We start from the raw sequence: 27,316 nt of genomic DNA, 5'->3' as shown, positions 1-27,316 counted from the left end.
TTGTATAAGCCTTGACAAATTGGTAATTAATGACAATTTGGTAAATATTTTTATGGCTTTGAAGTTTAGTTCTTTCATTGCTTTACCAAAGTAATCAAACATTATCAGAGTATAGATGTTGCTTACTCAAGAATGACGATAGTTCATTACATTTTTTTTAAGGAAATGACTTTTTGCAAAATCGTACAGCTAGAAATAAGTGTATCAAATTACCTAGACAGTACATTTGCAATTAATTCTTGCGTATTCATGCGTAAACTAATTGCTCTGGCATGGTGTCTCTCCACCTATGTGGTGCTAAAACCTGGTTAAAACAAACACAAAATCAAAAATGTAACACTATTTGTTGCAGAGCTGCTAACATCATCATAAAAATAGGCCTTGTGTATGATTATTAGCTTTGGCAACCACACTAATACACCAAAACAGAGCTCAAACTGGAGCCAGTAATACACACAAAAACACATCATGGACACAAGCACCCAATTATTTATATTTTGAAATGGGGATTAAATAATGCCTCATAAATGCAGTAATGAGAGCTGTGATGATCTGCAACTTCCCTGTCTCCGTCTCTTCGTGCTTTCTGTGGTTGAGAGCCCATACTGTTCACAAACAGCCAAACGCTAATTTGGGATTAAAAGAAATACTGACTTGCAATATTTTTCTGGTTTACCACAGATTTCCAAGGGACCACACATATAGGAGCAAAGTACCACACATGCTCATTTGATGAAATTAGGTTAGAAAGAAGTCTGTTCTGTGCTTTCCGTCTTTGTGAGAGAAGAGCTCATGGTAGGGAAATTAAGAGCCTGCATGTCCATATGTGTATGCGCGCGTGTTGAATGTGTGTGTTTGTGCATGTGAGAGGCTGACTAATCCCTCTACAGAGCTGAAACGAGTTAAAAACACATCAAAGGGAAGCTTAACCTCTGTGAAACCTCACCGGGTTTTCAAGAACAACAAATGATCATTCTCCTCATTGTTTCCAGGGGGACTCTTTTCACCGCTGCGCCGCTGACTTTTCCCTTGGTGCATGGAGTTTCAAAAAAGCCTGTGGTTTCATTTTTAATGACTATGCCATTTGTGTAAATGTGTGTGAAAGAATATATGTGCGGATGCATGAGTAGGTGCCTTTGTGCATGTGTTGGCACAAAAAGAAGGGTATTTTTGACATCTGTGACATGGCAAATGAGGAGAACCAAGCTAACAAGGATATGCAGCTCTGCTCGAAATCATTAAAATGTCCCAGATCCTGACCAGCTATACAACAGCTTTCTATGTACAGAACCAATAAAGGATTAAAAAAAGGGGGTTTAGAAGACGAGTGGGGGTAAGAGTGATAGAGAAAGGCAAGATGAAGAGGCCGACAGTGTCCTGAGACGAGCTTTCCCCAAAATTCTCATTATCACAGTATAATAGTTCCATCTCTGTAAAATTCAAATATTTGCATGCCTCTTCTCCTGATCCTTACTTGTGTGAATGTGCACCACTTGTATTCTTTAAGAAGAAGGTTTGAAACACCTGTAGCTGTACATGGAAAGATACGATGCAGATTTGGAGTTTGTCGGATTCAAAATGACACTTTGGGGCTTTCAGTGTAACGATTTGCCGGCCGTGCAACGTGTTACATATGTTAGATCTTTGTTTGACAAAGCAATTTAATAAAGCCTTATTATGCAACGCTTATAGCTATTGTTGCAGTAGAAGCTGGCAGAAATGAGATATTATTGGCAGACTGAAATATGAATGGAGAAACTATAAAGGCAGTTTAAAAAACGTATCTGTGAATAATTTTCTGCCATGACAACACAGCACTAAAAATACAACAAATATGAAATGAAATAACAGTTATGGAAAACATTAAAAAAAAGATCTAAAACATTTAACACCTAATATACTCAATCGCACACCCCGTCAGAGGCTCTCCCAGAGAAACTGAAGCACAGACGTATCCACACGTGAAGGCCACATGGAGCACAGCTGCAGCTGATCCGTCGCTGCGGCGCAGCCACTCACAGACATATGTGCCATGTCTGTGGATGCTGATGATCTGCCGCACCTCATTTATCCAGACTACATATCCAGGGCTGGACACATTTACTCTTTCAAGATTTTGCGTTAAGTCACTTGCTATGTGAAGGTCATTTGCCATGAAAATTTAAAATATTCTTTGAAATTAGAGTGCAGACATAAAAAAAAAAGAAATGCTTCAGCGCTTGGTGTTATATATTTGCTGTAAGACTATTTCCTATCCTACTGCTAATCCTATTTGCTATATTCTGAGATATATTCAAGTCACGAACACTTTTCAGATCTATGAAGCAAAATCTAAATCTGGGGAAAATATCTTTATGCCACATTAGAATGAAATTCAATCACATTTTGTCGTGCCTAGTCCCCTGCGCTGAGGCAAAAAGCATAGACTTGGAGCTTGATTTTGACCTGCAGGACATTAGCTTTATACTGTTTGTATTCTTTTGAACCTGAGAGACAAAAAGGCATGGGACGTTCAGGTCTTGAGTGGACTTCATTTGGTAAGATGCCTACTTGTCACCCATGACCAAGCACCTTCCAAATATGCAGACACAGTCTTCAGTTGGTTTATCCCAGAATCCTTCACCTGAAGCCTGGGAGTCACTTCATCACCTCAATGTCAACACTTGATCCACTCGGATTAGTCGGAGCTGGTGTCTCCCGTCTCTGGCTGGTTGCTCGGATGGCAAGTAAAGGAGGAAAGGGAGGTGGACCCCGGAGGAGGGCAGGTACAGAGGGAGAGGGGGGGGTGATGGTGGGAGCAGTGATGGGAGGAGGGAGGAAGTGAGAGCTGTTGTTCCACTTGTCTCCGAATGGACCTCTCCTCCTCAAGCTGCCTACGCAACCACTCGTTCTCTCTGCAGAGGACATTTAACTGGGGAGAAAAAGAAAGTAGATGCACAGAGAACGACATGTACAGAAGGAGAGCTTTTCAATGTTTTTGAAAAACTTTGAGAGAATGTTCACGGGACTTAAATATCGCTGTTCTTCAAATAAAGTGATCAAGTTACAGGGCGTCATTCAAAGGTACAAAATACAATAATACGTCAAGCTCTCGCGTTCATCAGGTACCCAGCATTCCATTATTCACCTAATGCAGCTTTTACAGTTGCTTTCATGCACGTTGAAACAGGAATGGAAATTGCAAGAGGCTTTCAGGAATGTATTGAGTCCACAGCTTGACGTGGTTGCAGTTCATGCGATGGAGGAAATTTCTACATGAAAACAACCAATTTGAGCGATCATTAGAGGCCGATTTGACACAAAATCACCCGTGACGCAAAACAAATCGCACATCGTCAGAACATGATTGGACTCCCAGAAACACAATTACAGACTGGCTAAATTGAGGGTGCTCCATTTTTTTTATTTATTTATTTTTTTTGACAAGGACGTTCGGATAAAAGTAGGATGGAGCGCAAGTTAAAATGTAAACATAACAGCATTTGGTATTAGCTGTAATTCATGGCAATCATTTTCAAAATGTGACAGTGGAAATAAAAATATTGTAAATAATGTTTGTTTTATAGGAAGATGAAAAGTAAAATCAGAAATAAAGGATGCAAAGACAAAGAGAAACATCGGGGAATGACAGCTACACATCTGTTTTTGTGTCTGTGTGTGCATGTGTGTGTGAAAGCTGTGGTTAAAGAATGATGTCACGCTGACATGTCTGGCCATGTGCGAGTGTATAACTGTGTGTGTTTTTGTATGTCTGTGTTTGTGCGAGAGCGGTGGAGAGTGAAAAACACAAACGGAGATGAGACAGACACATTTCCGGATACTTCCACTAACATTAACTGTCCAGACACCGCACATGCACACACGCACACACACACACACACACACACAGAGACACAGACAGAGACACACACAGAGACACAGACACACACACACACATGCTAAATAAATCTGAGCAACAGCATTACATCTGATGACTAGAAATAGCTGCGTCTTAGATAGGCTTAACCCTTGACAAGCCCCCCCCCCCCTCAAAAAAAATTTAAAAAAGTGTCTAAACCGCCGTAAGTCGCTTAAAAGGTATTTACTGCCTTCACCAGGCAAACATCCCACAGTGTGTTAATTTTATGTTATGCCAAAAGCAATGGCAGTGCTAGATGAAAAACACTGAGGTTGACATTTATAATTAACTGCATATTCCAGGGGACCCATTTAATTTTCCTCGTCTTTGGTGGCTCTTGATACTTTTCTAATTGCAAGAGAGGGGGGTTAAATTAAAAATCACAGCTTGTCTCCTCAACCTTCACATACTACAGTTGAAATGGCGTGCGTGAATTCGGATTAAAAGGAGGTGTATAAGTGAGGGTGAAAGAAAGAGAGACAAAGACACGGTAGTCGGGGATTGTGTTCATTTTTGATACATTTCAATAGCTCACTTTGAAAAAAAAGTTTTGATGCACTTTTATGAAAATGGCCAGGCGGCAAATAACACACTCACCTCTGCCGCGTCGCAGTTATTCATCTCACGATGAATCAACCTGCACATTAGCTAAAGAACAATGGCCTAATGCTAATCAAGGCTTGAAAGGATTTTTTTCCCCCTTTCTGATGTTCATCTTCATCTCAGTTAATTTCGTGTGACATCTCAAAAGTTTTGCATGAAATTACCTTGACAGTCTGATTGAAATCATGCACGTGCCCTGCGTCGTGTCTCTGGGTGAGTGAGCGAGCCACTTTGTGATGAGTAAATAAGATCGATGCAAAGAGACACTCGTATGATTTATAACCAAAGTGCTCGGCACACAGATAAACGGAGCAAATTCATCTGACTTTTTATAACAGATACATGTGTGTGCACGTGCAGGTCTGTATCCGTCTGGGTGCTGGATTATGTGGCCGGAGGACAGCGGAGTGCTTTCCACCCTGCTTGCATGTTTGTATGTGAGTAGACTGTCCGTGTTGGATCGATGTGTGTAATGATTCACAGTGGAGATTAAGCGATGCTATTACACACCTGACCTGTTAAACAACACCCCTCGCTTTCTCTCTGCCTGTCGCTTCCTCTGCTCCGCGCTCCTCTGTCTCAAACCTACAACTAATGTCAACACTGAAACTTCAACAAGTACCAGCCTTCCTCGCAGCCCGTCAATCACCGGGCCACTCCGCAAACTAACAAAAGTGGGGTGAGCCGCGCTGCAGGCCCGAGAGGCCTTTTGGAGAACTGAGGGGGCTGAGGAATACTTTTGATTTGTCTCTCCTTTGGTGATTTGTTGACTCTTGTGAAGTTCAACACAGTAAAAAATGTCAGCGTTTCCCGAGAAAATTCCTCTGTGTTTTTTCCCCTCACATTGTTTTATCACAGCGGGCCATTTCCCTACGCTGTCACGGAGAGATCAGCGCGGCTGTATTGATATACATCTTTCTCTGAGTTTCATGAAAGGGAAATCATTTACCAGTGGGAAGAAACGTCACTGCTTTTCCCGATACGATTTGTCCCCCCCTTCCACACGGCGCATACACATCCCCCCTACACCCCACTGCAGACTTCACTTTCATCGCAGGAAGAGGAAATGGATGTCTGCATGTGCTTCTGTGTAAGTGTGCTTTTGTGTTTGAAGTTGGACGCATGAAAGCTTCCTCTTCTGTGTGAGCTCAACAGCAGGTGGGCCGGCGTGTGGGTTTGGGTTTGCATCTGTCGGCTAAAAGGACTGTCAGGATCCGGTGCGTGTGTTTGTGTATGCGTGTGCACGGCCTTACTTGTTGATTTAGCATGCTGATGGCCTGCAGGTTGCTTTGCAGTTTGCAATGCATGTCCTCGATTTTGTCGAGGTTTCGAGTAATGGAAGCCCGCTTTCCAGTGCTGTGAGACAAGTGCAAGCATGCACGCAAACAAACACACAAACAAAATTATGTTAAAAACTTTGATGTCTTTAGTTATAGGAGACAGGCAAATAAAATATAAAAAAAAGCAGAAAAATAAAAACTTTACTTTCCAGCAGCTGCAAAGTGAGACTGGCTTCTGTGGAGTTTAGCCTCAGAAGCACATTAAGTTTACACTTTCTTTTACCTATTTTTCCTACAATGATGTGCATTTAAAAATTAGTTTCAGTCAAATGTTGTAGGAAATGTAGGGCATAAAAAAGTTGGCATACATCCTGTTCATTATAACCATCTTCATTATAACTTATTACTAAACTCAAAGATGAGTGAGCAAATGGGTTCCAGAAATCATTAAATCATATAAGAAAGTGCATATAAAACGAAGAAGAAAAAAAAAAAACCCAAACAAATGCAAGCGCAGCCAGGGAACATTAAGAGTACAAGAAGCCATTTAAGATTTTAACTGTTTATTAAAACTGTTTTGGGAAATGACAAACAAATGTTAGGGTCTCGTATCTTCAGACCCAGGGCTGACTAAAGAATGACTATTAAATTAACGACAGTGGATAATGGTGCTCTGTGCGAGCTGAAGAGCTTGCTGCCCCCGCTTTGCATTCTTCCTTTCATGCCCCAGTGAACCTGTCCAGTTAGTATTCTGGGGAAAAAAAAACAAAAACAAAACCTTCTAAATACTTTATTGAAGACTTCTTAGCCCATTAAAGTACCACTGTACCTCCCCTATGTTAATTTTCTTGTAAAAGAGCAAGCTGGGATTTTCTATCAGAGCAGCGGATGGGAAGACAGCCCTGTTTTGCTTCAGTTGAGAAGATGCATGCGCTCATGGAAACGCTAATACATGGCATGATGGTTCCTGTAGATACGTGTGTGTCTGTGGGTGAGATGCACACACAACCTCTTGGGCCTATTAGACTTAAATCATTAAAGACGAACCATTGCAGAGATGTTATAAGAAATGACACTTTTGTGAGGAAAGTTCAAGAGATCCATTAGCTCCCATGTATATGTAGCCGTCTATAGTGAACCAGACAAAGGCTGCACCACCACTGCATCTATAATAGTCCAAAAAACTCTTATTTTTATTTTTTCTTATAGTGTATTATCTTTTGAGTCACCTGAAAAGCCTCTATTTTTCTATTTTATATTCTACATCAATATTTTTCAGAAATATGCAGTACCATTTGGATATTTTTGGTTATTTTCTCCAAATGAGTATAAACAGAATACAGAATATTAAAAATCCATACTTACACCAAGTGACAGCCCATAATCCGAATCCCTGTCAATTAGCAAACTAATTTATCATTGCCGATGTAAGCAATTTTTTTAAAGAAATCTCATTTCCCGAAAATGACATTTACAAACTGAAGATAATTGCAGCTGACCCTTGCAGATCTTTTAATTTCACACCATAATGATGATTCAAAGAACATTAATAAGAAAAAAGCAGCAACTTCCTTTGATCTCCTAAATTGTAAATGGCATTTAAAAGATGAGTTTCCATTCCGACGACGACGGACAAACAGGAGGCACAAACTTTAAACACACGCCAGCCCCATAAAATCTGAAGCACCACATCTCCACGGATTCTTCAAATGATTTAAACTCTTTTCTGGATGGTAATGTGGTCTTCAGCAGATCATGAATCATCACCACCGCTGAGACAACTCTGAGATTTATGCACTAGATGTGAGGGAGCAGCGATGTGCTGAGCACTTGGCGTGACGCCTGTGTAAACATATGTTCCCGTGTTTACACGCAAACACGGATGAGTGTAATTAGCAGCCTAACCCAATCAGTGTGTGTATAATTACAGTCATTAGTGTCAAAGGCAAGCGACCATGCTCTCTAAACCGGGCAATAAACTACACAGTTTCTCTCTTGCTCCAGTCTCACTCATCTTTCTTATTTACTGCTCTCATTTTGTTGTAAATTTTATGCAAGACTTGACTCTCTTCTTACATGGTCTCCTCCTTATTGCCTCTCTCTGTTTCTCTGTCACTTTGGTTCTCTGTGTTTGTACAAATCCTCCGCTGTGATCACTGGGTGCTCTTAATTGGAAGCACATCGTTAGCGCTGCGACTGATGAAGCCTGATGTTTTATGAGTGCTTCCCACAGATGGGCTGTGTCAGACAGTCACTGAGTTGCCAGAAGCAAACAGCATCAATCTCTGCTTCCATCACTCACAGGCGTTCGGTATGCTCTCTGTTTTCCTCATGTTTTCAGAGTATTTATATATTTATACTGAAATGTGAACAGCTCTTTTTAAATAAATCACTCAACTATTATCATTATTATTATTATTATTATTATTATTATTATTATTATTATTATTATTATTATTATTATTATTATTATTATTATTTATTGGACTATAACAGCTTGAAAGATTTTCTCTTTTTTGTAGACTTTATGTCTACATACGGGTTTCCAGCACAAATAGGAACCATTTTTTGCAATGCAGGGCTTATCACGACTCATCAAATGGACACTTTGTCCAGCATGGTCGTGATATGTCAGTGCAATACAGTCACAACTCACAACCATTACATTAAGATTACTTTTCCCTATATTTACAATAATAACTGCCCTACATGTTTTGCAGTTTGAGCCATCAGCACTACTAAATGGAACGTGTGGTAAATACGCAGCACTTCTACTTTAATGATGAAAATTGCTACACACCTAGTACAGTGGAGCTGCTGTGCAAGGCATTACGGATAGTATTCCGTTCAGAGCGATCGGGAATCGACTACCCTGAGATGATCTGCTCCACCTGCTGAGCCACTTACTCACCGTGACATTCTGTCTCTTACAACTATTTCCAAGGTGCACGTAGATCTTTCCGTCCTGTATATATAGTCGAGTCTGATCCTCTTCCTGTCGTTGCGAGTACTTTTAGCCAAAGAACGTAGTGTACTGAGTTGTCTAAAACTCCCATATGCTCTGCTCTCTATGTCAGTACTCAATAAAATGACATGATGATAATAATAATAATAATAATTTAATAAAAACATGTTAAGATCTGATGATTCACATCGACTTTGGCAACATGTGTCCTCCTCTTAGCCTCTGCTCTAACCAGCTTTTTCACTAAACTAGCCGTGAGGCGGTCATTACGTGTTACATGATGATAAGTAACATAAGAAGAAGCTGGACTGCCAACATGGGAGGAGCAACATCTTCTGTGAAAGTGTAAACACCTGTTGATCTTGAGTTTTGCAACTTTATTTTATGTAGAAAACATAAAAAAAACTCAGGAAAGGAAAGAGAAAACATGAATACAGTATTGATAGGTATTACTGTGACCTTTGACCAGCCAGTGTAATCTACTGTTATTTTCATCCTCTTTGTCTTCATCTTTTTGTGGGTTTTATTTGTAAAAAGTGCTTTTCTGCACTGTAACGTCTGGCTCCTCAAGAGAGGTAGGTAATCAGTAAATGGCTTTCATGCAGGCATATATAATGACAAAATCTATATGTCTTTTGGACTGCTGTTAGTTACAGTGACCGTGGAAAGACTACGTTCAGATATACCCTTCTCCCCCAGAAATGGAGTTTACACAATAAACAGATGTGATGGCTGCCATGCAAATATTATAATCTATTTTCTTGTAGATCTATGATTTTAATATATATATATGGAATTCGGGGTGGGTGAGTGTGTCTGTGGGTGTATAATATTGAAATGAAATAAATAACATTTCTCATAATAAAGAAAGAGAGAAGAGGAAAAAGGAAAACAAAGAAAATGGATAGGAAGACACTATAGAAGATGCTTTCATTCACCATTTGTAGCTTGTTCAATGTTATTATATTCGCTCAATCAAAACCCCTCTTTATGCGTACATCTATATGAACTGCCTCTCTCGCTCTGCTCCACTCTCTTGCTCAATCGCAATTATGAGGGAAAGACAAAGAAAAGCGATTCATCTTTCTGCCGCGGCCCCTTAATGATATCATTAAAATGACTGACAGCTTTGAAAAGCAGGGGGAACCTACCCCAGTCAAAACAAATCTGATCCGTTTTGGAAACAGAGTCTGGTGGTTTGTTAGGGGAGTGTGGGGGGGGGACACGAGAAGGTGCGAGTGTATAAAATGGGGTGAGGTTGGGGAGGTGTGTTAATGAGGGATACCTTTTTGAGGGAGGAGGGGGTCAAAGTGGCGGTACAGGGGAGTGTTGCCGCCGTCAGGTGCCCGTGCACATGCCGCCTCTCCCACGCACACACACACACCCGCCTCTCTCTCTCTCACTTCCTTCCTACACCCAATCCCATCTGTGCCACATTCATTTTCATTGCCTTAATGAACATAATAAATATATCTCCTCTCTATTGATGAATGCTATTTGACAGCCGTGGGGGTGGCAAGCAGGGCAAGGAAGGCGGTTGATTGGAGTGTAATTATTGTTAAAGGCCCAGCATGAATAACGTATTCAGATTGAAGAAGCAGCAAACCACACACACACACAAACTCACACAAGAACGCACAGGTGGCCCGGGCCCACAGGGGTGTTTCATTCACAACTTGGCACTCCTGCTGTTATTATCATCATCAGCTTTGTTCGGGCTCGACTGCGTGTGGAAGAGTAAAACATGGTGGGCTATGCTTTTGTTGGACGTTGAATGCTTAACTTTGATCAGCTGGTGAGTAAACGCAAATGCATTCACTTATTTGTTCTCTCTCTCTCTCTCTCTCTCTTTTTCTCTGTCACATTTCACAAACAACACGCACGTAGATGACTCACGTTTTCCCGCCTTGCCGGATGCCCCCGTCGCGGATCTGGGCCTGCAAACAATTAGAAAATGAAAAACAAACCCGTTTGTGATCGACTCGCTTCTGTCCCTGACTATTTGTAGTTCGCTGCTTTCCCACTCTGCACTTGTTCACCTTCAATCGCTGAGTGTCTCTCTCCTTCTCATCCAGCACTCCTTTCAGTCTCTTTACCTCCACCTTCAACGTGTCATTAGCCTCCTGAAGATGCCTGACAAAGGGAGGAAGATGCAGAGACGGAGTTAAACAGAGATATACATAGAGAGGCAGACTACGACAGACACCTATTATCATCAAGAGGCTCTTGTTAACATGGCAGACAAAATGTTCTGCCGCACAACAGCGCTGGTGCCTGCATTTCTCTCTTTACAAAGCAGCTTTTAACTAGCAGTTCAGACATTCTGTCAGACACGCAGGCACATTCACACATCATAGTTTACTATAATGAAATTCTTTTTCCGCAGATATTCAACACTTGTGGCTATTTATTCCAGTGTTTTATTATGCCGACAACACTCAGACTGCAAAACTATTAATAATTCTGAAATTGTTTCATATACGGGACGGGAAGAATTTCACGAATTTCCAGTTTGTGACAATCAATTGTCCAATGAGACACTAAGAGATGTGATAGTTAGTAAGTGTATGAAGTCGGGTCCGTCTGTGACATTTTAAGAAAAATCACAAAAGCAAAACACGGTGAAAGCAGATGCGTGCGATCAGGGTTGCGGTGGTTGGAGACTCGTGGCACAGTAGGGAGATGGGATAACAGAAGATGGCTAGACTGCTTTGATCTCTGGGAAGAGGGAGGTGTCACGCCCATGTCTGTGTGTGTGTCTGCACACACGGCGCACAGTCGACCTGAATTTACTTAAACAGACGCAGACAATACATGATCACACATGCACTGTAATCACAAACTGACCCCCCACCTCCTCTTTCATCTCCCCTGAAGTGAAACGCCGTGGAGATGGAGGCACACGAGTTCAGCACCGCCTGATGAACAACACTTACGCTTTCTCTCCGGTGGTGATGAGCAGCACCTTGTTTTGGGCCTTTGTCTGAGCAGCGAGGCTCTCGCTGGCAGCCCTGCAAGAGGAACACCATCTCCTGAACTTTGATGTTACACGACTTCACATGCTTTTGAAGAAAACCTGGTGGTTTTCCTCTGCTTTACATAGTGTACTTTTTAGATTTATTTTTCAGATTTTGACCCCAATGATTAAAACAAAAACCCACACCCACAAAACACTGATGTGTCTTAATGATCGTCATGTTCCTTAAAGGAGACCTGTTATGAAAAACAAGTTTTTTCTTGCTTTAACATATAGAGAAGGAGGAAAGCAACCAAATTCTGCAGTGTCTGTACAGCCGCCTGAATGAGCCGTCCAGTGTGATGTGGCTTCTACGAGCCGTTCAGATTCTGTGATCCGATGCGTGAAACGCGCCCACAACTAACTCCACCGGCCGGAGCTTCCACCATTTTTTCGTAGCGGTGTATCGCGTCATTCAGGCAGCCAATCAGCACAGAGCCTCATTATCATAGCCCCGCCCACTCAGAATCCCGCATAGAGAATGAGGTTAGAGACTGGGAAGATAAAGACATGGCTCAGAGGCTGAATTTCTAATTTATTTAGCAAAAAAAATCAAAAGCTTGTTTTTAAGACATTCAAGGCCTGTTTAAAATAGGTATTAGATGCCATAATAGGTCCCCTTTAAATACAAATGATTGAGAAAAAAACTAAATATAGTCTTTGAGGTGTAATCTTACATTTGTTCTCTGATCCAAAGTTTGACATTTGTCAAGACTTCTTGGCTCTTGTGGCGAAGATTTGCGTTATCCAACCTGGTCCCCTCCAGCTCAGTCTGGAGAGTCTCAACCTACAATCAGTCAAATATTATTTATCGAAAGGCAAATTTTGCATTGGATTGCAGGTTTTATGGTCTTTCCACCGTTTACTGATTTTGTGGAGTACATTAACAGACTTAAAATAGATTAAGGGCCTCACATCTATTATTCTATTAGTCGCGGACATGCATGCATACATATCATATTCAGCATACATGTGGATTAAAGCGGCCAAATGTGTGATTAAAGAAAGGTTAAAAAGTGATATATGTGAAGCCCTAATAGTGGGGAAGCAAAGAAAAGGTGGAAATGGATGTAAAAAAAAAACCACTAAGAAAACAAGGTAGAACAGAAACATTAGCAGAAAATGGGTAAATGGAGAATAATGGGAAATAAAAGAGATGCCATTTGCAGACACTGAGGGATTAAACATGATGGAGGAAAGATGGAGGATGGAAGAGAGCAGCAGCTCAAGCCCAAGAAGAGCTTTCTAGAAAGTAACGGGTGGGTGGTGAACACCACAACTGGGTGGCCCTTGCCAAACTGCTGACTTTTTCATTCTGCTTATCAGCCAGGACTTTTCCAGGACTAAACTCAAGGGACAGCAACATATTACCCTTATCGGCATAGAAACACCTTGATATACCGTCCCATCTTCCTACAAAAACTTGGACAAACATGGGAAAACTTTCCAACATGTGGAGCATAATTTAAGCACGTAAAAATGTCAAATGATCAACCCGAAATATCAAAATATCAACCGTTGCTGTGAGACGAATGAACACTCGTGTTGCATGTCTGTGTTTTTTGAATATCGTGAAAATATCCAAATATTTTACTGCTGAGGCGTATATGGAAAACGACACGGAGTTTGATGTGTCGCACACATAAAAGACAAAAAGAAAAGCTCTGTTTCTGTTGATGCAGACCTGAATTAAAAAACAGAAGGCTTGAATAAATCAAAAAGTATTATGGCAAGCAATGGCTACAGGGAAACAAACCAGAGGATGTGCAAATGACAACCAAAACATTAGGGATGAAATTACCATCATTGAGCATGGTTCTGGTTACTTGAGATTAGAAAAAAAAGTTCTGCATAAATATCTAGAAGTAGTCTATGTTTATTTCCTGACCAACATCCAATTTGAGCAGACAGTTTAAAAAGAAAGAATGACACAATAAGAGGAATGCATTCATACGACACATCTGGTTCTCTTGTGTTGCTCTGCAGCCAAATGTGAACACAAACTCATACAGCTAAATGATACAATACCTCGTGCATGTGTGAAATGAAGTTCTGAAATAAGACATAGTGCTTAAAAAAAATTCAAATGTCAAAACACCGTGAATAATTACACTTTAAATTACATTTGGACTGAGGAAGGGTTGCATTTCAGCAAACAAGCGGTGGCAATAAACTGTGGGAACAATGAAATTACATCAAGAAAATAATTCGGTTTTGGAGGATAAACTGAGTCAGGGTATCAATTGTAATTACATTTTTTTCTGCAACAGAATAAATATTGTGAATCGTCCTCTGTTTGTGATTTCATTTCTGCTTCGTCTCATGCACTGACACATCTTTATGTAAAGGACGTTAAGCTGAGAATTCGATGAGCAGTACACAAATAGACAAACGTATCAAAAACAAAACCACACACACTCATTTGACATCTGCACACACACACACAAACACACACACGTACAGCTACGAGAACCGAGCGCACGCACACATACTGTGTGAATCTGTGGCATGCTGTAATGACAGTAATTACCTGTGGTCTCACATTAACATCTCCCTCCTGACTGTCTGACTGGCTCGGCTGGTGGAGGGATGTAAATCGCAGCACAAGTCTGATGTCGTGATTAGAACTAAATTACACATCATCGCTCTGTTTCCACTGGTGTCAGGGGAGGCAGTGAAAGGGTGTGTGAGAAAGAGGGGGCGAGTGTGTGACAGAGACAGAGGGACATTTAGAGAAAAAAGGGAACAGGACAAGGAGGCGAAACTGCAAGAAGGGGGGGAGTAAGGTAGCATACCTGCTTAACATTTAGATTGGTTTTGTTGCACAAATATTTTAGCAGATGATGGGGGGCTAAAAGGGGCAACAAAATGCATTTATAACTACGTTTGGTGATACCACTTGTCCTCAGCTTTATGCTGCTGAATATGAGTTGACTACAGCGGCGCTGGTGCAGGATTTGGAATGTTTACAGCTGCTGCACTGCTATTTATCATTTTGATTTATTCTATCAAGATCAGTCTGAGTTGTCCCGTCCACAGCTCACACTCTTCAAAGCCAACAGATACAAGATGGACCTTTTGGACTCTGAGACTTTTTTTCTCTTTTCTGTACTTATATATGTGAATAAACCATTATGGTGGGTCATAAAAGCACACCTGCAGACAGAAGAAAAAGAAAATGTGGAGGACTTCTGCAGTTAAATGATTTTCCAGATCTTCTATTCTCCGTGGAGCTGTGCAGTGGTATCGCATTGCACATTAACCAGAGAGGAGAAAAGTGCATTTTCACTAAAACAGACCAAACTGACCAAGGCCATGGGATAAACATCATTCACAGATGACTTTTCCTGGGTAAAGAGAGGGAAATGAAAATGAGTATAAAATCAGAAACAGATAGCCTCGTTGTTGCGTCTCCCACCATCAAATCACCAGAGCTGCATACGAACCATTACTCTGTTCCACTCAGCTCATCAGAGCACATCCTCTCATCAAATTAATGAACACATTTATTGTTAAACACGTTTTTATAAAACATTCATTCATTCTGTCTAATTAAAAGACCCAACAGGCCTGACATCACTTAAATATGCATACTTATCACTCACATGGCCTGAATTAAAGATCTTCAAGCGTGTGTGTGTGTGTGTTCTTTACGTGTGCAAGTGCATGTGCGAATGCAAAAGAGAATGCAGCTTCCTAAGCAGGCCTTCTCACTCTGGGCTTAATGGTGGTAATCATGGCGTGACCCAACATTAAGACAGTATGTGTGTGTGTGTGTGTGTGTGTGTGTGTGTGTGTGTGTGTTTATGTGTGTCCTACTCTCCCTAATGGTGACGATGATGACATGTTCTCCATTAGACTAGTCAGTGGGCCACAGCAGATCTAGCATATTAATGATGCTGATGATGGCTTCTTTAATTACCTTCGTCTGCTGCTGCATGGCCTGACTCCTTTACCCGATTCCTTTCATCACAGACTCTCCTACGCATGCTGCTGGCTTGTTTATCAGAGGCTCCTATTACTGAAATCCCCAATCTTGCAGCCAGGGTGCAAGAGCGCAGCCACATTGTGAGCTGTGGTAGAAGTTTGTTAAGGATGACGACCCTCGTCTGCAGTAGAAGATGTTTTAATTTGTTCAGGTGTTTTTAAGAAAAAGAAAAAAACTCTTGTTAGATACAAAAGTATTGCATCGTATCCCTTTAAGATGCAGCGCTAAAATAATTTAGATATTGTTGTAAAGAGGAACCAAGTAACCAATGGAAAGTTTTTTTTAAAGTTTTTAAAAAAGTTTTTTTTTTTAAATTTATTTAAAAAACTAAATTAAACTATGTACTATGTAAGAGGTTGTGGTAACAATATTGTTCATGTTCAATTTTCTGAAAAATTGTTATGAAACTTTAAACCATATAAAAAAATGTGCCCTTTCAACCACGTGTAAAAATGTTTAGATTTTGTTATTTTTACTCCAATGATCACCCACCAGCTCATTGTTAAGTCTGGAGGAGATGAACGTCTAAGACATGCCCCTGCATTAAAGAGCACTGGTGTAGTGCATAAAAAAACGTTTAACAGAAACACAATAGCAGCTAATTCTATATTAGCCCAAAAGGTCACATCCTTCTCTACATCCATCACAGCCTATGTTTGTTACCACAGCTGATGCTTAGTTTAAGAACTGTTATATCAGCTTTGAATTGTATTGATATTGCTCAGTAATGAGTGGATGCAGAGTTTGGACAAACAGCATCAACCCTGCAGCAACAGTACATGCATTAACTCTCCTAAACAGTTGACTTTGCTATCACTTTGTTTAGTTCCGCGAGGCAGTTTTCAAGTAAATATTTTCCCACGTAATCAACTTATAGGAAACAAATACACAAAGGGATTTTACAGGTGTTCTTTTGATGGATTTTCCGTTTACAATGGATAGCCTTACCAAAACTTAAATCTTGGATTAATTCATACCTAACCCCAGGTTAACTTAATCCCAAATCACATGCTACTTCAAACCTTAGCCACAACCTCAGAAATTACGTTTTATCTCATTAGGAGGTCTGATTGTCATGACAACTGATGGTCAATGTTTATACTAGAAAAGGTCCATCTGAAGTTACAAAACCAGGTGCACACACATGCACGCACGCACGCACGCACGCACGCACGCACGCACGCACGCACGCACGCGCGCGCGCAAGCAAAATCGGCTGGGTGATCGCTGAGTATGGAGGCAAACATTTTCTCAGGGATTCAGTCACAATGTGATATGATGATGGCTTTGAAGAGGTGTGCGAACTGGAATCTATGAAAGAATGTTTCCACTTTTATTCAATGTTTTTTCCAGCCTTTCGTGTTTATGTCATTAACATTTCTCTCAGATTGTAACTGACTTTGAATGGGGATGTGACAGTAACTCTTGTCATTTTTAACAAGGGAATTTTGAAGGAAAAGGAAACACTTATGCTGTGAGATGCTTGGAGGTCAACCTTGGATAATTACAAATTACAGCAGCTGTGCTCACTTTTATGAATACGATATTGTTCAACAAGTAGCATTTGTGAGTCTTGAATACTCATTTTTCAAATGTTAAACCTCATCCTTGCTCACAAAGACACTTGTTATGCGAGTCTGAATTCTGACTAATATAAGTTTATCTCGGTAAAACAAACAATGTAAATGCACATGTGAAGCACCCGGAGAACAAAAGGTTACTGTGATTCAAGACTTTATCCGTAAAATGAAACTAAACGTGAGACCTGAGAGACAATGGCTGTCATCTGTTCTGACATTGTCCTTGTGCAAATTAAATTAATATTGTTACATGCCACGTCCTTTAATATTTGCACTTCCTGGCTGTGCAACAGTGCACAGCAACACAGCGCATTTTATGAAGAAGAAAGACAGCCTGTGATAGTTAAGAGGGGCCAAGAAAGTTATAGAGACAACAGGAGAAAACACGGTTTGTTTGTCTGCCTGACTGTCCGTTCCATCTCCCAAATGAATTACAGAGCAGTCGCTTAATGAGCCGTGCGGGATGGAGATGGCACACGTGCACCCACTGAACAAATTCAAAGGCCATTCCATGGTTTAATAGTCAGACAATTGGAGCACTTCTCTTTATTCATCTAAACAAATGAGTTTCATTTGTCTGTCCTCATTTCATCATCACACACGTGTGTGTGTGTGTGTGTGTGTGTGTGTGTGTTTGTGAGTGTAACAGTGATCTAGTGCAGGTCATCCTAAGCTAATTAGTCCAGGCTTGAGGTTTTTGTCAGGTATTATGAGCGAGATTAATTAATAACTACGACCATTTCCGAAACTAGTGAAGCTCTATTTCCATTTGCTTTTATCTCTTCACATTGTAGCACCATTCATTTAAAAATCTGGCACACCTTCAAAAGATTTTGCGCATTCTGAGGTGAATCGAGACTTACGTTTCATTAAATCCATCCTGCACTGTGTGAAACATTTTCAATGCAAATAAAACATGGTTTGCTGAGTCTACAGGTGCTTTTACAGGTGAAGATGTGCGTATTACCTAAAAATGATCACCAAAGAGCCATGTTAGGCAGGGAAATCTGTGTCTATTCTTGCTTGAGCGCTGAGGAAAATGGAAAAAGCAGGGGCGGATAAAATTTGGCTTGCCCATCTCAATGTCCAACCACTGTGAAGAATAAAACAGTGTATTGGGGCTTTTTGTAATTCTCCATTTTCTCAAGGATATTAGCCAGGCACCAGGCTTGCCTTTGTATTGCTACAGGATGATGTCAGTAGTTGTAAACATTTTTGGGCAACTAAAACAAGTTTTTTGAACATAAAAAACATGCCCATAAACTTTTGCCGTCTAAAAACTTCACTGCAAATTCTCATTAATTCTGTTTTGAAATATTTTACTCCGTGCAAAAAGAAGTTGAGGTAAACACACTAATGAGTATGATTGTGTGAGTGTGTGTGGCAGAGTGAGAGCGAGGGGAAGAGAGAGATGATATGATCAGTCACAAAAACATGCCTCATGTTTACCATGACTTATATTTGAACTGGACACATGCCGAGGGATGGCACTGGGGTGTGTGTGTGTCTGTGTGCTTCTGTCTTCATGTACCAACTGTCATAGAAACAAACACACACACACCAAGGAACCACTATGCATACAAAGACATAGATACAGAAGAGACAGAGCTATCTGAGGTTCAGCTTCTGTGCACCAAGGCAATTTGTAATATAGATTTCCTCTATAGGCCACCGTAGTGTACCATTTACCATTTCAAGTCTTTGATTTTTTTTTTTTTTCTTACCAGTGGATAATTCATCTTCAGCGGGTCAATAATAGAGATTGGGACCTAATGAAGGAGTTATAGTCACAACGGCCATCACACTGCTGTTTAAACACTGTTTGGAGTCAAATTCATTGAAAAGCTCATCTGTTGTTGACATGATGGAGGGCAGCCAGGCTGCAGCAAGGAAATGGAGGGACTTGTGTTCAGGTGCAGGAGGCAGTGACTGCATGCATCTACTGTTCTCGTCGACATTGGCTCCGCTGACTTCCACAGTCTGGCGATGCCTTCCCCATACTCACGGAAAGTCAACCAATGGAACTAACCTTAAAGAAAATTCTTCAATTTGAAAGACTTTTAGTTTCACCAATACCACCAGCAGCTGCTCCAAGTATTTACTCTGGTCTCCATTGATCACTTCCTGTCATCTGTTACTGCTGCTGTTGTAACTTTACAGTTAGGTGCAAAAATACAATGTCCTCAGTACTCTCCTCTTATGATCAAGTCCTAATAATCTTTTTTGTACAATACCATTATTTATTTAAAAAAATAAATCATATGGGCAACACTACGTACTGTACTCCATACTGCATACATAGGACTACCATATAAATTCCACTCTGGTGCTGCTGACCATCATACCTTGCTGAAGTGATCATCAGCAGGTGTGAAGACCCGTATAAAAGCAGATGTTTTGGCACTTTGTCTGTCTGGCGGATTAAGTTGTGTATTAACAAAATGCCAAGCACGGAAGACATTAGCAATGGTCTTAGAGATGTAATTGTTGCTGCACATCAATACAGAAGGGCTTGTGAAGTCATTTCCAAACAATTTGCAGTTCAAAGTTCTACAGTGAGAAAGATAATAAAAAGTGTAATGCTCATAAAACGCAAAAAACCTACGAGTACTACGTCTCAGACCCTACTTGCAGCCACAGTCTTTATAAAGATAATAAAGTGTGCAGTAATTTGAGGGGTGTAACCGTCCAGAATCTAAGAAAAGAGGTGAATGCATGTTGGCAGGCACACTGTAATGTGTACCCCAAGCAGACAATAAAGGTGTATAATAAGAGAAACATTATAGAAACATAATGGAGTCAAGACTTTACATCTTCGCGTTGTTCTTTCCATCTCTCTTTGCAGGAAATCCTGAAGGGATTTGTAAATGCCACACAGAGCAGCACATCAAGCCATAATCTTCTTACGAAGATGCAAGTGCTAACCGCAGTCTCGCTGCCTTTTACTTTATGGCAAAAAAGTGCCCATTAACAATGTACAACAATGTGATTTTCAGCCACACCCAAAATAAAAAAACAGTTAATCCATTTTTGCATATTCGAGATCCAAGCCGCTTTATTTTATTGATGATAATCTACACACGAGTAGCCTTTGCTTGCCTTTTCTTAGTCCTCTGGCATGAGACACTCCTGACAAACTCTGACATTTCTGATCACAGGCAACAGAAAAAAAGAGGGCCAATCACTCTGCAAAGGCAGAGATGAAAGCATTTTTAACAGTCGTGAAATAGTTGAAGAAGTCTTTGTGAGCACTGGCTTGACTACTGACTGACCAATCTGTCCTGAGGTTTGCTACAGGCCCTGGGCAATCACAGCTGTTAAACCCTGACGCACTAAACAAAAAAAAAAAGGAGCGCCATGGCACCCGGCTTGCATTATTCACAAGGACAGAGTAGAAAAATATTAACGTGAGGCAACATGCAGGAGAGACGAAGACGCCAGGAAAAGAAACCAGGAGTGATAGAGTAAGTGGGAAAACAGAAACATTTGCAGAATATGGAAGAAAGAAATTAACACAATGCTAAATCAAGATCTGAGAGACCGTCACAGACTAAAAAAGATTAAGACAGAATTCAAAGTTTTTGAAATGTAAGTGAGCATCACTTTCTCATACTGCCTTTAACCTTAATTATCTATTCTGCCTTTGTACAGCAGCAGCTCAGCTCTGACAACCGCCCTCCCCTGAGACCCCCCCCCACGCTACCTACCAGAACATTAGGGAATATCAGGGAATATTACACTCAGGAATTAATGCTCCAAATCACCTTGGTTTAGGTTCCACACACACCCCTCCCTCTCTTAGACAAGATAATCCAGGCTCTAGCACCGGATATATGCCACTAATCATCAAAAAGGTAAGAAAAAAAAGGAGGGGTGCAGGAAGGGAAGGAACGGTACGGAAAACGTTAGGCGGAATGGAAGGAGGGGATAAAAAGGAGAGCATGTGCATTAGTATTTATGATTAAGCTGAATGGTACAGTAAACCTGGCTCAAATGTTTGACCTAAAATGGTTCAGGTCAGGAGCTAAAGTGCAAAAATCAATAGACTCACCGACTGAAGGATTCAATAATTACATTTAAAAATAATAAGTATTGATGGTGATAAAGTTTTCTCAAAGTCAAATTATTTACCAGCTCCTGTGCATCTTTGTTTTGTCTCTCAGCCTTGAGTTTGTGATCAACAGCCTGCTGAAGATTCTCTCTGAGCTCTCCTACCTCCTTCTCCAGCCTCATGGCCATTGACCTGCATAAACAAACACAATAACTGAGCTGATTATCACTCTTACACACAGCTTTCGCTGTGGTGAAAAAAAACAAGCAGTAATATTAAACATAAACTTTCAAGTAGGTGTTCAGTTTCTTTGCCATATAAATTTTAGCATGAATATATACTTAATGTCTATTCATGTTCCTAAAACCCAACACAAGCATGTCCCTCAGCTATTAAGTGTTAAAGTATCATCATGAATGTGTGAGTATATTTGTGTGTGAGAGTGTGCGTGTGTGGCACTCGAGCTAAGGGAATGTGAAGGGGATCAATACGGAGGGGTCTATTTCTGCCACGCAACTGCGCGCCTGTGTAAGTGAGTCGGTTGGTGTCTATGAGTGTGTGTGCGCACGTGTGCGAGCAGGTCTGTGCGTGCCGGCTGCCCTGGCTACAGCGGAATCAATACGACAAATGATTACCATTTCCACAAACCTCCCTCCACAGCCTCGCTTCGACCGCTCTTGAGCCTCAAAACCCCCACCAGCCCTCTGCGTGCACAAAGAAACCAAAACAAACCGTCCTCACCCTTGACCCATACATTACCTCATAAGCCGATAGAAAGATGGCAAATTACAGTTCATGAATAGTGAAAATAGTTTGGCCTTCCAAGGCAGAACTCTATTCGATTTTATTTGTGTTTGGAATAATTGACATTAGATATACCTATATATACCTATATATATATATATATATATATATATATATATATATATATATATATATATATATATATATATATATATGCAAAAACAGGCTTTTACCAGTAGATTCTACCTGTGTCATTGTTTACTCCACCTGCAACTAATTACCGAGTTCATTACTGAGTGATTTGCTGATTATTTTCTCAAAGAATAATTAAAGATATCCATTGCAGTGGTTGTTTGAAATTACATGGCGTGATTTGAGAGAGTGTTTTTAAGCATTGCTTAAAAACTAAATAAATATATGAAAATATTACAACTGCCAAATGTGTGAAGTAGAGGAAAACAAACAGTTATCAGTAATAACAAAGAAAGACACGTTTGTGGAAAGCCAGTATTTACCATGATCATACATTTTTACCTTTTAAAACAAAATAATGACGGAAATTATTGATAAAATTAGGCAAACGTTATTCTTGGTATTCATGATGGCATAATTACCATGACTTTTTAAAAATGATTAGAATAGAAGTGTTATTCATATATATATATATATATATATATATATATATATATATATATATATATATATATATATATATATATACATATACATATATATATATATATATATATATATATATATATATGTTTAGAGGTAACGTATTTACATACACACACAAACATTTCTCGGGGAGTAAGTCTGTAGTAGTAAAAGCAGTAATTCCGTAGTAGTAAAGGCTTAATCTTAACCAAACAGCCAAAACAAAAAGGAAAGAAAGTGCCTGATAGATTGGCCCATTGAGAGAACATATGATAGGATGAACAGAGTGGGAGAGAAAAAGGATAGAAAGCGAGGAGGCATCCTGTGGAGAAAGGGGGGGATTTCCCACAGCACAGATGGAAGCCATTAGTATGGTGTTGTTGCTTAAAACCTTTCATGTCTTCACACTTATTAGATAATACTCGGTTAACAGTAAACAGTATGATTCTGCAAATGGGTCTAATATGCAGACACAGCGATTGTTTTACCATACGGTACCTAAAATTGGTTTAAATGTAATAAAATGCAATAATTCAGAATGTAGCCCATAAAGTCTCCATACTGAGTTTTAAATTGTCGGTTTAGGATGAAAATGTTCCATGGCTCAACTTAACCGAGAAACTCCCTGAGACGGAGACTGTTGCAGTGAGGTCATGTCAAAGCCAAAGCCGCAACCACAGCTATGTGTGCACAAACAGGCGCGCACAACACACACACACACACACACACACACACACACACACACACACACACACACACACACACACACACACACACACACACACACACACACACACACACACACACACACACACACACACACACACTGGGTGATGCATGCTTGCTGATGTCATCATTGCAGCTCTGGTAACACGGAGGGGTCAACCCGGGGTCTCACCTCTGAACTCTGAACTCTATGAACTAACATCTGTTTTCCTACCATATTTTGATATTTCTTCTGGATTAGTTAAGAACTAGACATGCAGAAAGCACAAATGAACCTAGTTCTTAGCTGACTAGTTGAGAAAGGATGATTTGATATGTAACTGACCAATAAGTTTATTTATTTACTTTTTTCCTCTCTTGTAGACTCTCTGAAATCACGTACATGCACTGAGAGCTTAGGGCTGTTCTGTTCAACACATGTTCAGTTAAAAAGCCTACTGTATGCTGCACGTAAAAAAAATCTAAATGTTTTTGATTACTGAGCTTACACAGGGGAGCATGGGAAATGTGATGGGAGAGGACGTTTTCTCTCTCTCACTCTCTCTCTCTCTCTCTCTCTCTCTCTCTCTCTCTCTCTCTCTCCTTCACTTCCTTTTTACCTTATTTTCTCCTCTGCTAGCTTTCCTTCAGTCAGGCACCCCTCCATCCGCCTTGCCTCCTCTGCACGAGCTGCCAACTCCTCCACTGAGCAGGAGACGGAGAGAGACGACAGACGGAGGAAGAAAATGTGAGATAAAGAGAAACAGTTCACCCCACATGCTCTTGGTTAAAATTCATTAGAGACTAGCCCTAATTCAAATGACCGAATGCCTGAATAGAAGACATTCGCATTAACATAATATTAATAAAATAGTCCCGAGTGGCTCTAAACGGGGAGGTTGGTTGTGAATTTTTTAATTCATCTAAAGAAACAAACATGCAACACGGCTTTGGAGTCACACAGTGTGTCACATCTTCCAGTACGCCACGTTTGAATGATTTACAAAATATGCGTGTACAGAGGTGATTATTGATTTTCGTCAAGTTCAGCATGAGAAGGGAAAACATGAGTCACCTTCAAAGCAAACGGCGAACTCCTCCACAGAAGAGGCGCTGAATGCCTTTCAGAGGCGGAGACGGAAGGAATGAACACATTGCACTGCTTACACTTGGACATGGAAGCAGCCCTTTTGTTGGGAGACAAAAGAAATTATCCCCGATTTGGTCAATAGATGGCACTCTTTACCTTGAGCAGGGCATCCGAGCTCCCAGTCCTGACTGCAGCCTTTCAATCACGTTCCCTTTTTCAGCCGTCTCTTCCGTCTACATGCAATAAAACCCCATTGTCCTGCACTTGGTAATTTAGCACATTGAGTGGATACATAAACCACTAAGTCAGTTTTTCTGGTTAAGTTTACTTTGCAGACCCCTCTGAGTTTGAATTAAAATTGTCTGATTTACTACCGTCTCCCTTTTTGTTCTCTGTGCTGTTTTGAGTGTGCTTCTTCATAGCTCCTAAAACCTTTTCACTAAATTCAGTATTCATTGAATTTAACATAAACTGTCAGCCATCGGTGGCCAAGGCTAGTGAATATTGAGAGGGCGTGCTCACTGAATATGAAGAGGTGTGTTGGGGGATATGTCTACGTAAATGTGTGTGTGTGTGTGTTGAATATTTACTGGACGGACCTTGAGTTTGTGTGCATGCATGTGTATTTGACTGAGAAAAATAGAAAAAGAGAAAATATGAAGTGAATGTCTGAAATACTTTTAAAGCGACACACTGGGCTGTGACAGTAGCAGTGAGACAAACTGATCAAAAGCATATAAGATATACAATAAAGGACAAACTATGACATATGATCTGCATTTAATGCATCCAGCAATAATGTATGCTTTCGTAGCACCTGAACTGTTTAAAAACCGAAGCCCGAGGAAAACTGAAGCTGCTAAATATTTCATGACGCACAAACACTTTTTACTGGCGCGTGTTTTAGATATGTGTGCGTATATGTGCCCAACCTTGGCTATTTTACTGAACCTCAAGGTGAAAGTTTGCTATGAATTTCAATAATCAATAAAGCAGAGATGTGAAAACTTGAGTTGGGGGATCATATTCATATTCAAGGCGTTAGTCTCGCGGTGACCTCTGCGACACTTTCCGCCAGGGGAGGCCACAGAGAGAGCAATTAGTTGCACGGAACAATCGTTTCCACAAACTCTCTACTATTTGCATGCATAAGCAAACGGTACATACACAGAAAAATTAACAATTTTCTCTGTTACTTACGTTTTCTAGAAACAGAAAAAAGTTGGATACACCAAAAACTGGAGGAAAGACACAGACCAAGTGCTGACTTTAGACAAGCAGATGTGATGTGACATTTTGCACGGGTAGTAGAATCAAGATTCTCAAAAGGGCCGAGGATTTCTTGACACTTCTTACTTTCTTAAGGGAGAACATCAGTCCGCTATCTGAGGTCTGAGGTGCTTTACGACCTGTTTTGAGTGGCTTCACAAGTTAAGTTAGGACCAAAGTCTACAATCTAATATCTTTAGTCCCCCAAGGTAAGACTTTCATGACCCTTTTATTCTGTCTTTTACAATTTATGGCATGATAATAATCCATAATCGAACTCCGTCTCAATCTCGCCCTCTCAGTGCCATCGCGGGCGCTTCAAAGCCCATCATACAGCATCAGTTTATAATCACAGATCTACCGTCAGATTATCCCGCTCTCACAACTAGCCTTTAACATGAGAAGGAAGAAAACCTGGCTAACCCTGAATCAGTGGTTGGGGCTGGGCTGGGCCCTGCCTGGCCCTCATAAAAGCTTCATAAGGCTTCATGGGAGCTTCCTTTGGCTTTGTTGGAGGATTCGTAGCCGGCTAAGGTGCTCCCGAGAGACGTCCCAAAGCCTCCCATGACTCTTTCTCGCTCTTTCTGAAGTTTCATAGGTTTGCAACACTGCTTTTGGGTATAAGCCAAAAGGTGCAGGCCCACAAATACACTACAAGTAAAAAAAAAAAAAAAAGGAAAAAAAGAAAAAACACTAATATGCACACAACAGTGACTCACAAAGACTAACACACTCAGACACAAACACGCAGACTCTTGAACTCACACACACTTACACCCCAACACACTCCCCTCTTGCTCTCTCCTCTCCGCTTTATTTACAATCCTCTGGCAGCGGTACAAGGGCCCGGGGCTATAACACACGGCACCTAATGCTCAAACTGCCAGGTAATCTCATGTCTGACATCCCCCTTTGATAGAAACTGATCAATAGACTCTTGTAAAGGAGTCATTTTCTCTGATGTTTCTACCAACCACTACTCTCTATCTCTAACTCTCTCCCCTTTTCTCGCTCTCTTTCCCCCCTTCTCTTTTATTAGCCATACATTTATAATTCATATTTCAGCTGGGCTGAGTTAGCTCTAAGACAGGGGTAGGGTTTGGGGGGCTGGGGGGTGGGGGGGGCAGCTTCTTTGTGTAATAAAGAACAATAGTGGTAAAATGATGGGGAGAAATGCCAGTGTTTGCTGCTGGTTCCGGTGAACAACAGTTTTGGGGATCGATAGAGTGTGAAATGGGATTATAGCTAGTAATAGAGGTGAATTGGAGGAGAGAGGCCCGTGCACGTGTGTGTCCAGGGATCCAGATTGGATATCAACACACACGCACTCACGCACGCACAGACGCACACACACACGCGCACACACACATTTGCACACATAATGATTCCATCATTTTTAGGCAGATGCACACTAGCTGCACAGTGGGGTGGTAATATCACATTTCTGTTTTTGTGCAAGTGTGGAAATAA

The 27,316-nt window shown here is 40.7% G+C and overlaps 1 protein-coding gene across 1 annotated transcript in view; it reads right to left on the bottom strand.

Annotated features, from left to right (window-relative positions):
- Positions 1-1,278: 1,278 nt before the first annotated feature.
- LOC133423757 (polyamine-modulated factor 1-binding protein 1-like) overlaps positions 1,279-27,316 on the bottom strand; it is a 39,740-nt gene continuing 13,702 nt past the window's right edge. Inside the window, exons 8-15 of the mRNA XM_061714066.1 lie at positions 24,108-24,192; positions 21,462-21,573; positions 12,440-12,549; positions 11,683-11,757; positions 10,786-10,879; positions 10,643-10,683; positions 5,755-5,857; positions 1,279-2,911 (exon numbers count right to left, since the gene is read on the bottom strand). Coding sequence (XP_061570050.1) covers positions 2,678-2,911; positions 5,755-5,857; positions 10,643-10,683; positions 10,786-10,879; positions 11,683-11,757; positions 12,440-12,549; positions 21,462-21,573; positions 24,108-24,192 — 854 coding nt within the window. The 3' untranslated portion in view covers positions 1,279-2,677. The remainder of the gene's footprint in view (positions 2,912-5,754; positions 5,858-10,642; positions 10,684-10,785; positions 10,880-11,682; positions 11,758-12,439; positions 12,550-21,461; positions 21,574-24,107; positions 24,193-27,316) is intronic.

This window comes from Cololabis saira, chromosome 22 (assembly GCF_033807715.1).
Source record: "Cololabis saira isolate AMF1-May2022 chromosome 22, fColSai1.1, whole genome shotgun sequence".
Lineage (NCBI taxonomy): Eukaryota > Metazoa > Chordata > Actinopteri > Beloniformes > Belonidae > Cololabis > Cololabis saira.
Note: the sequence above shows the minus strand (reverse complement) of the source record. Positions and strands in the feature narration are given on the sequence as shown.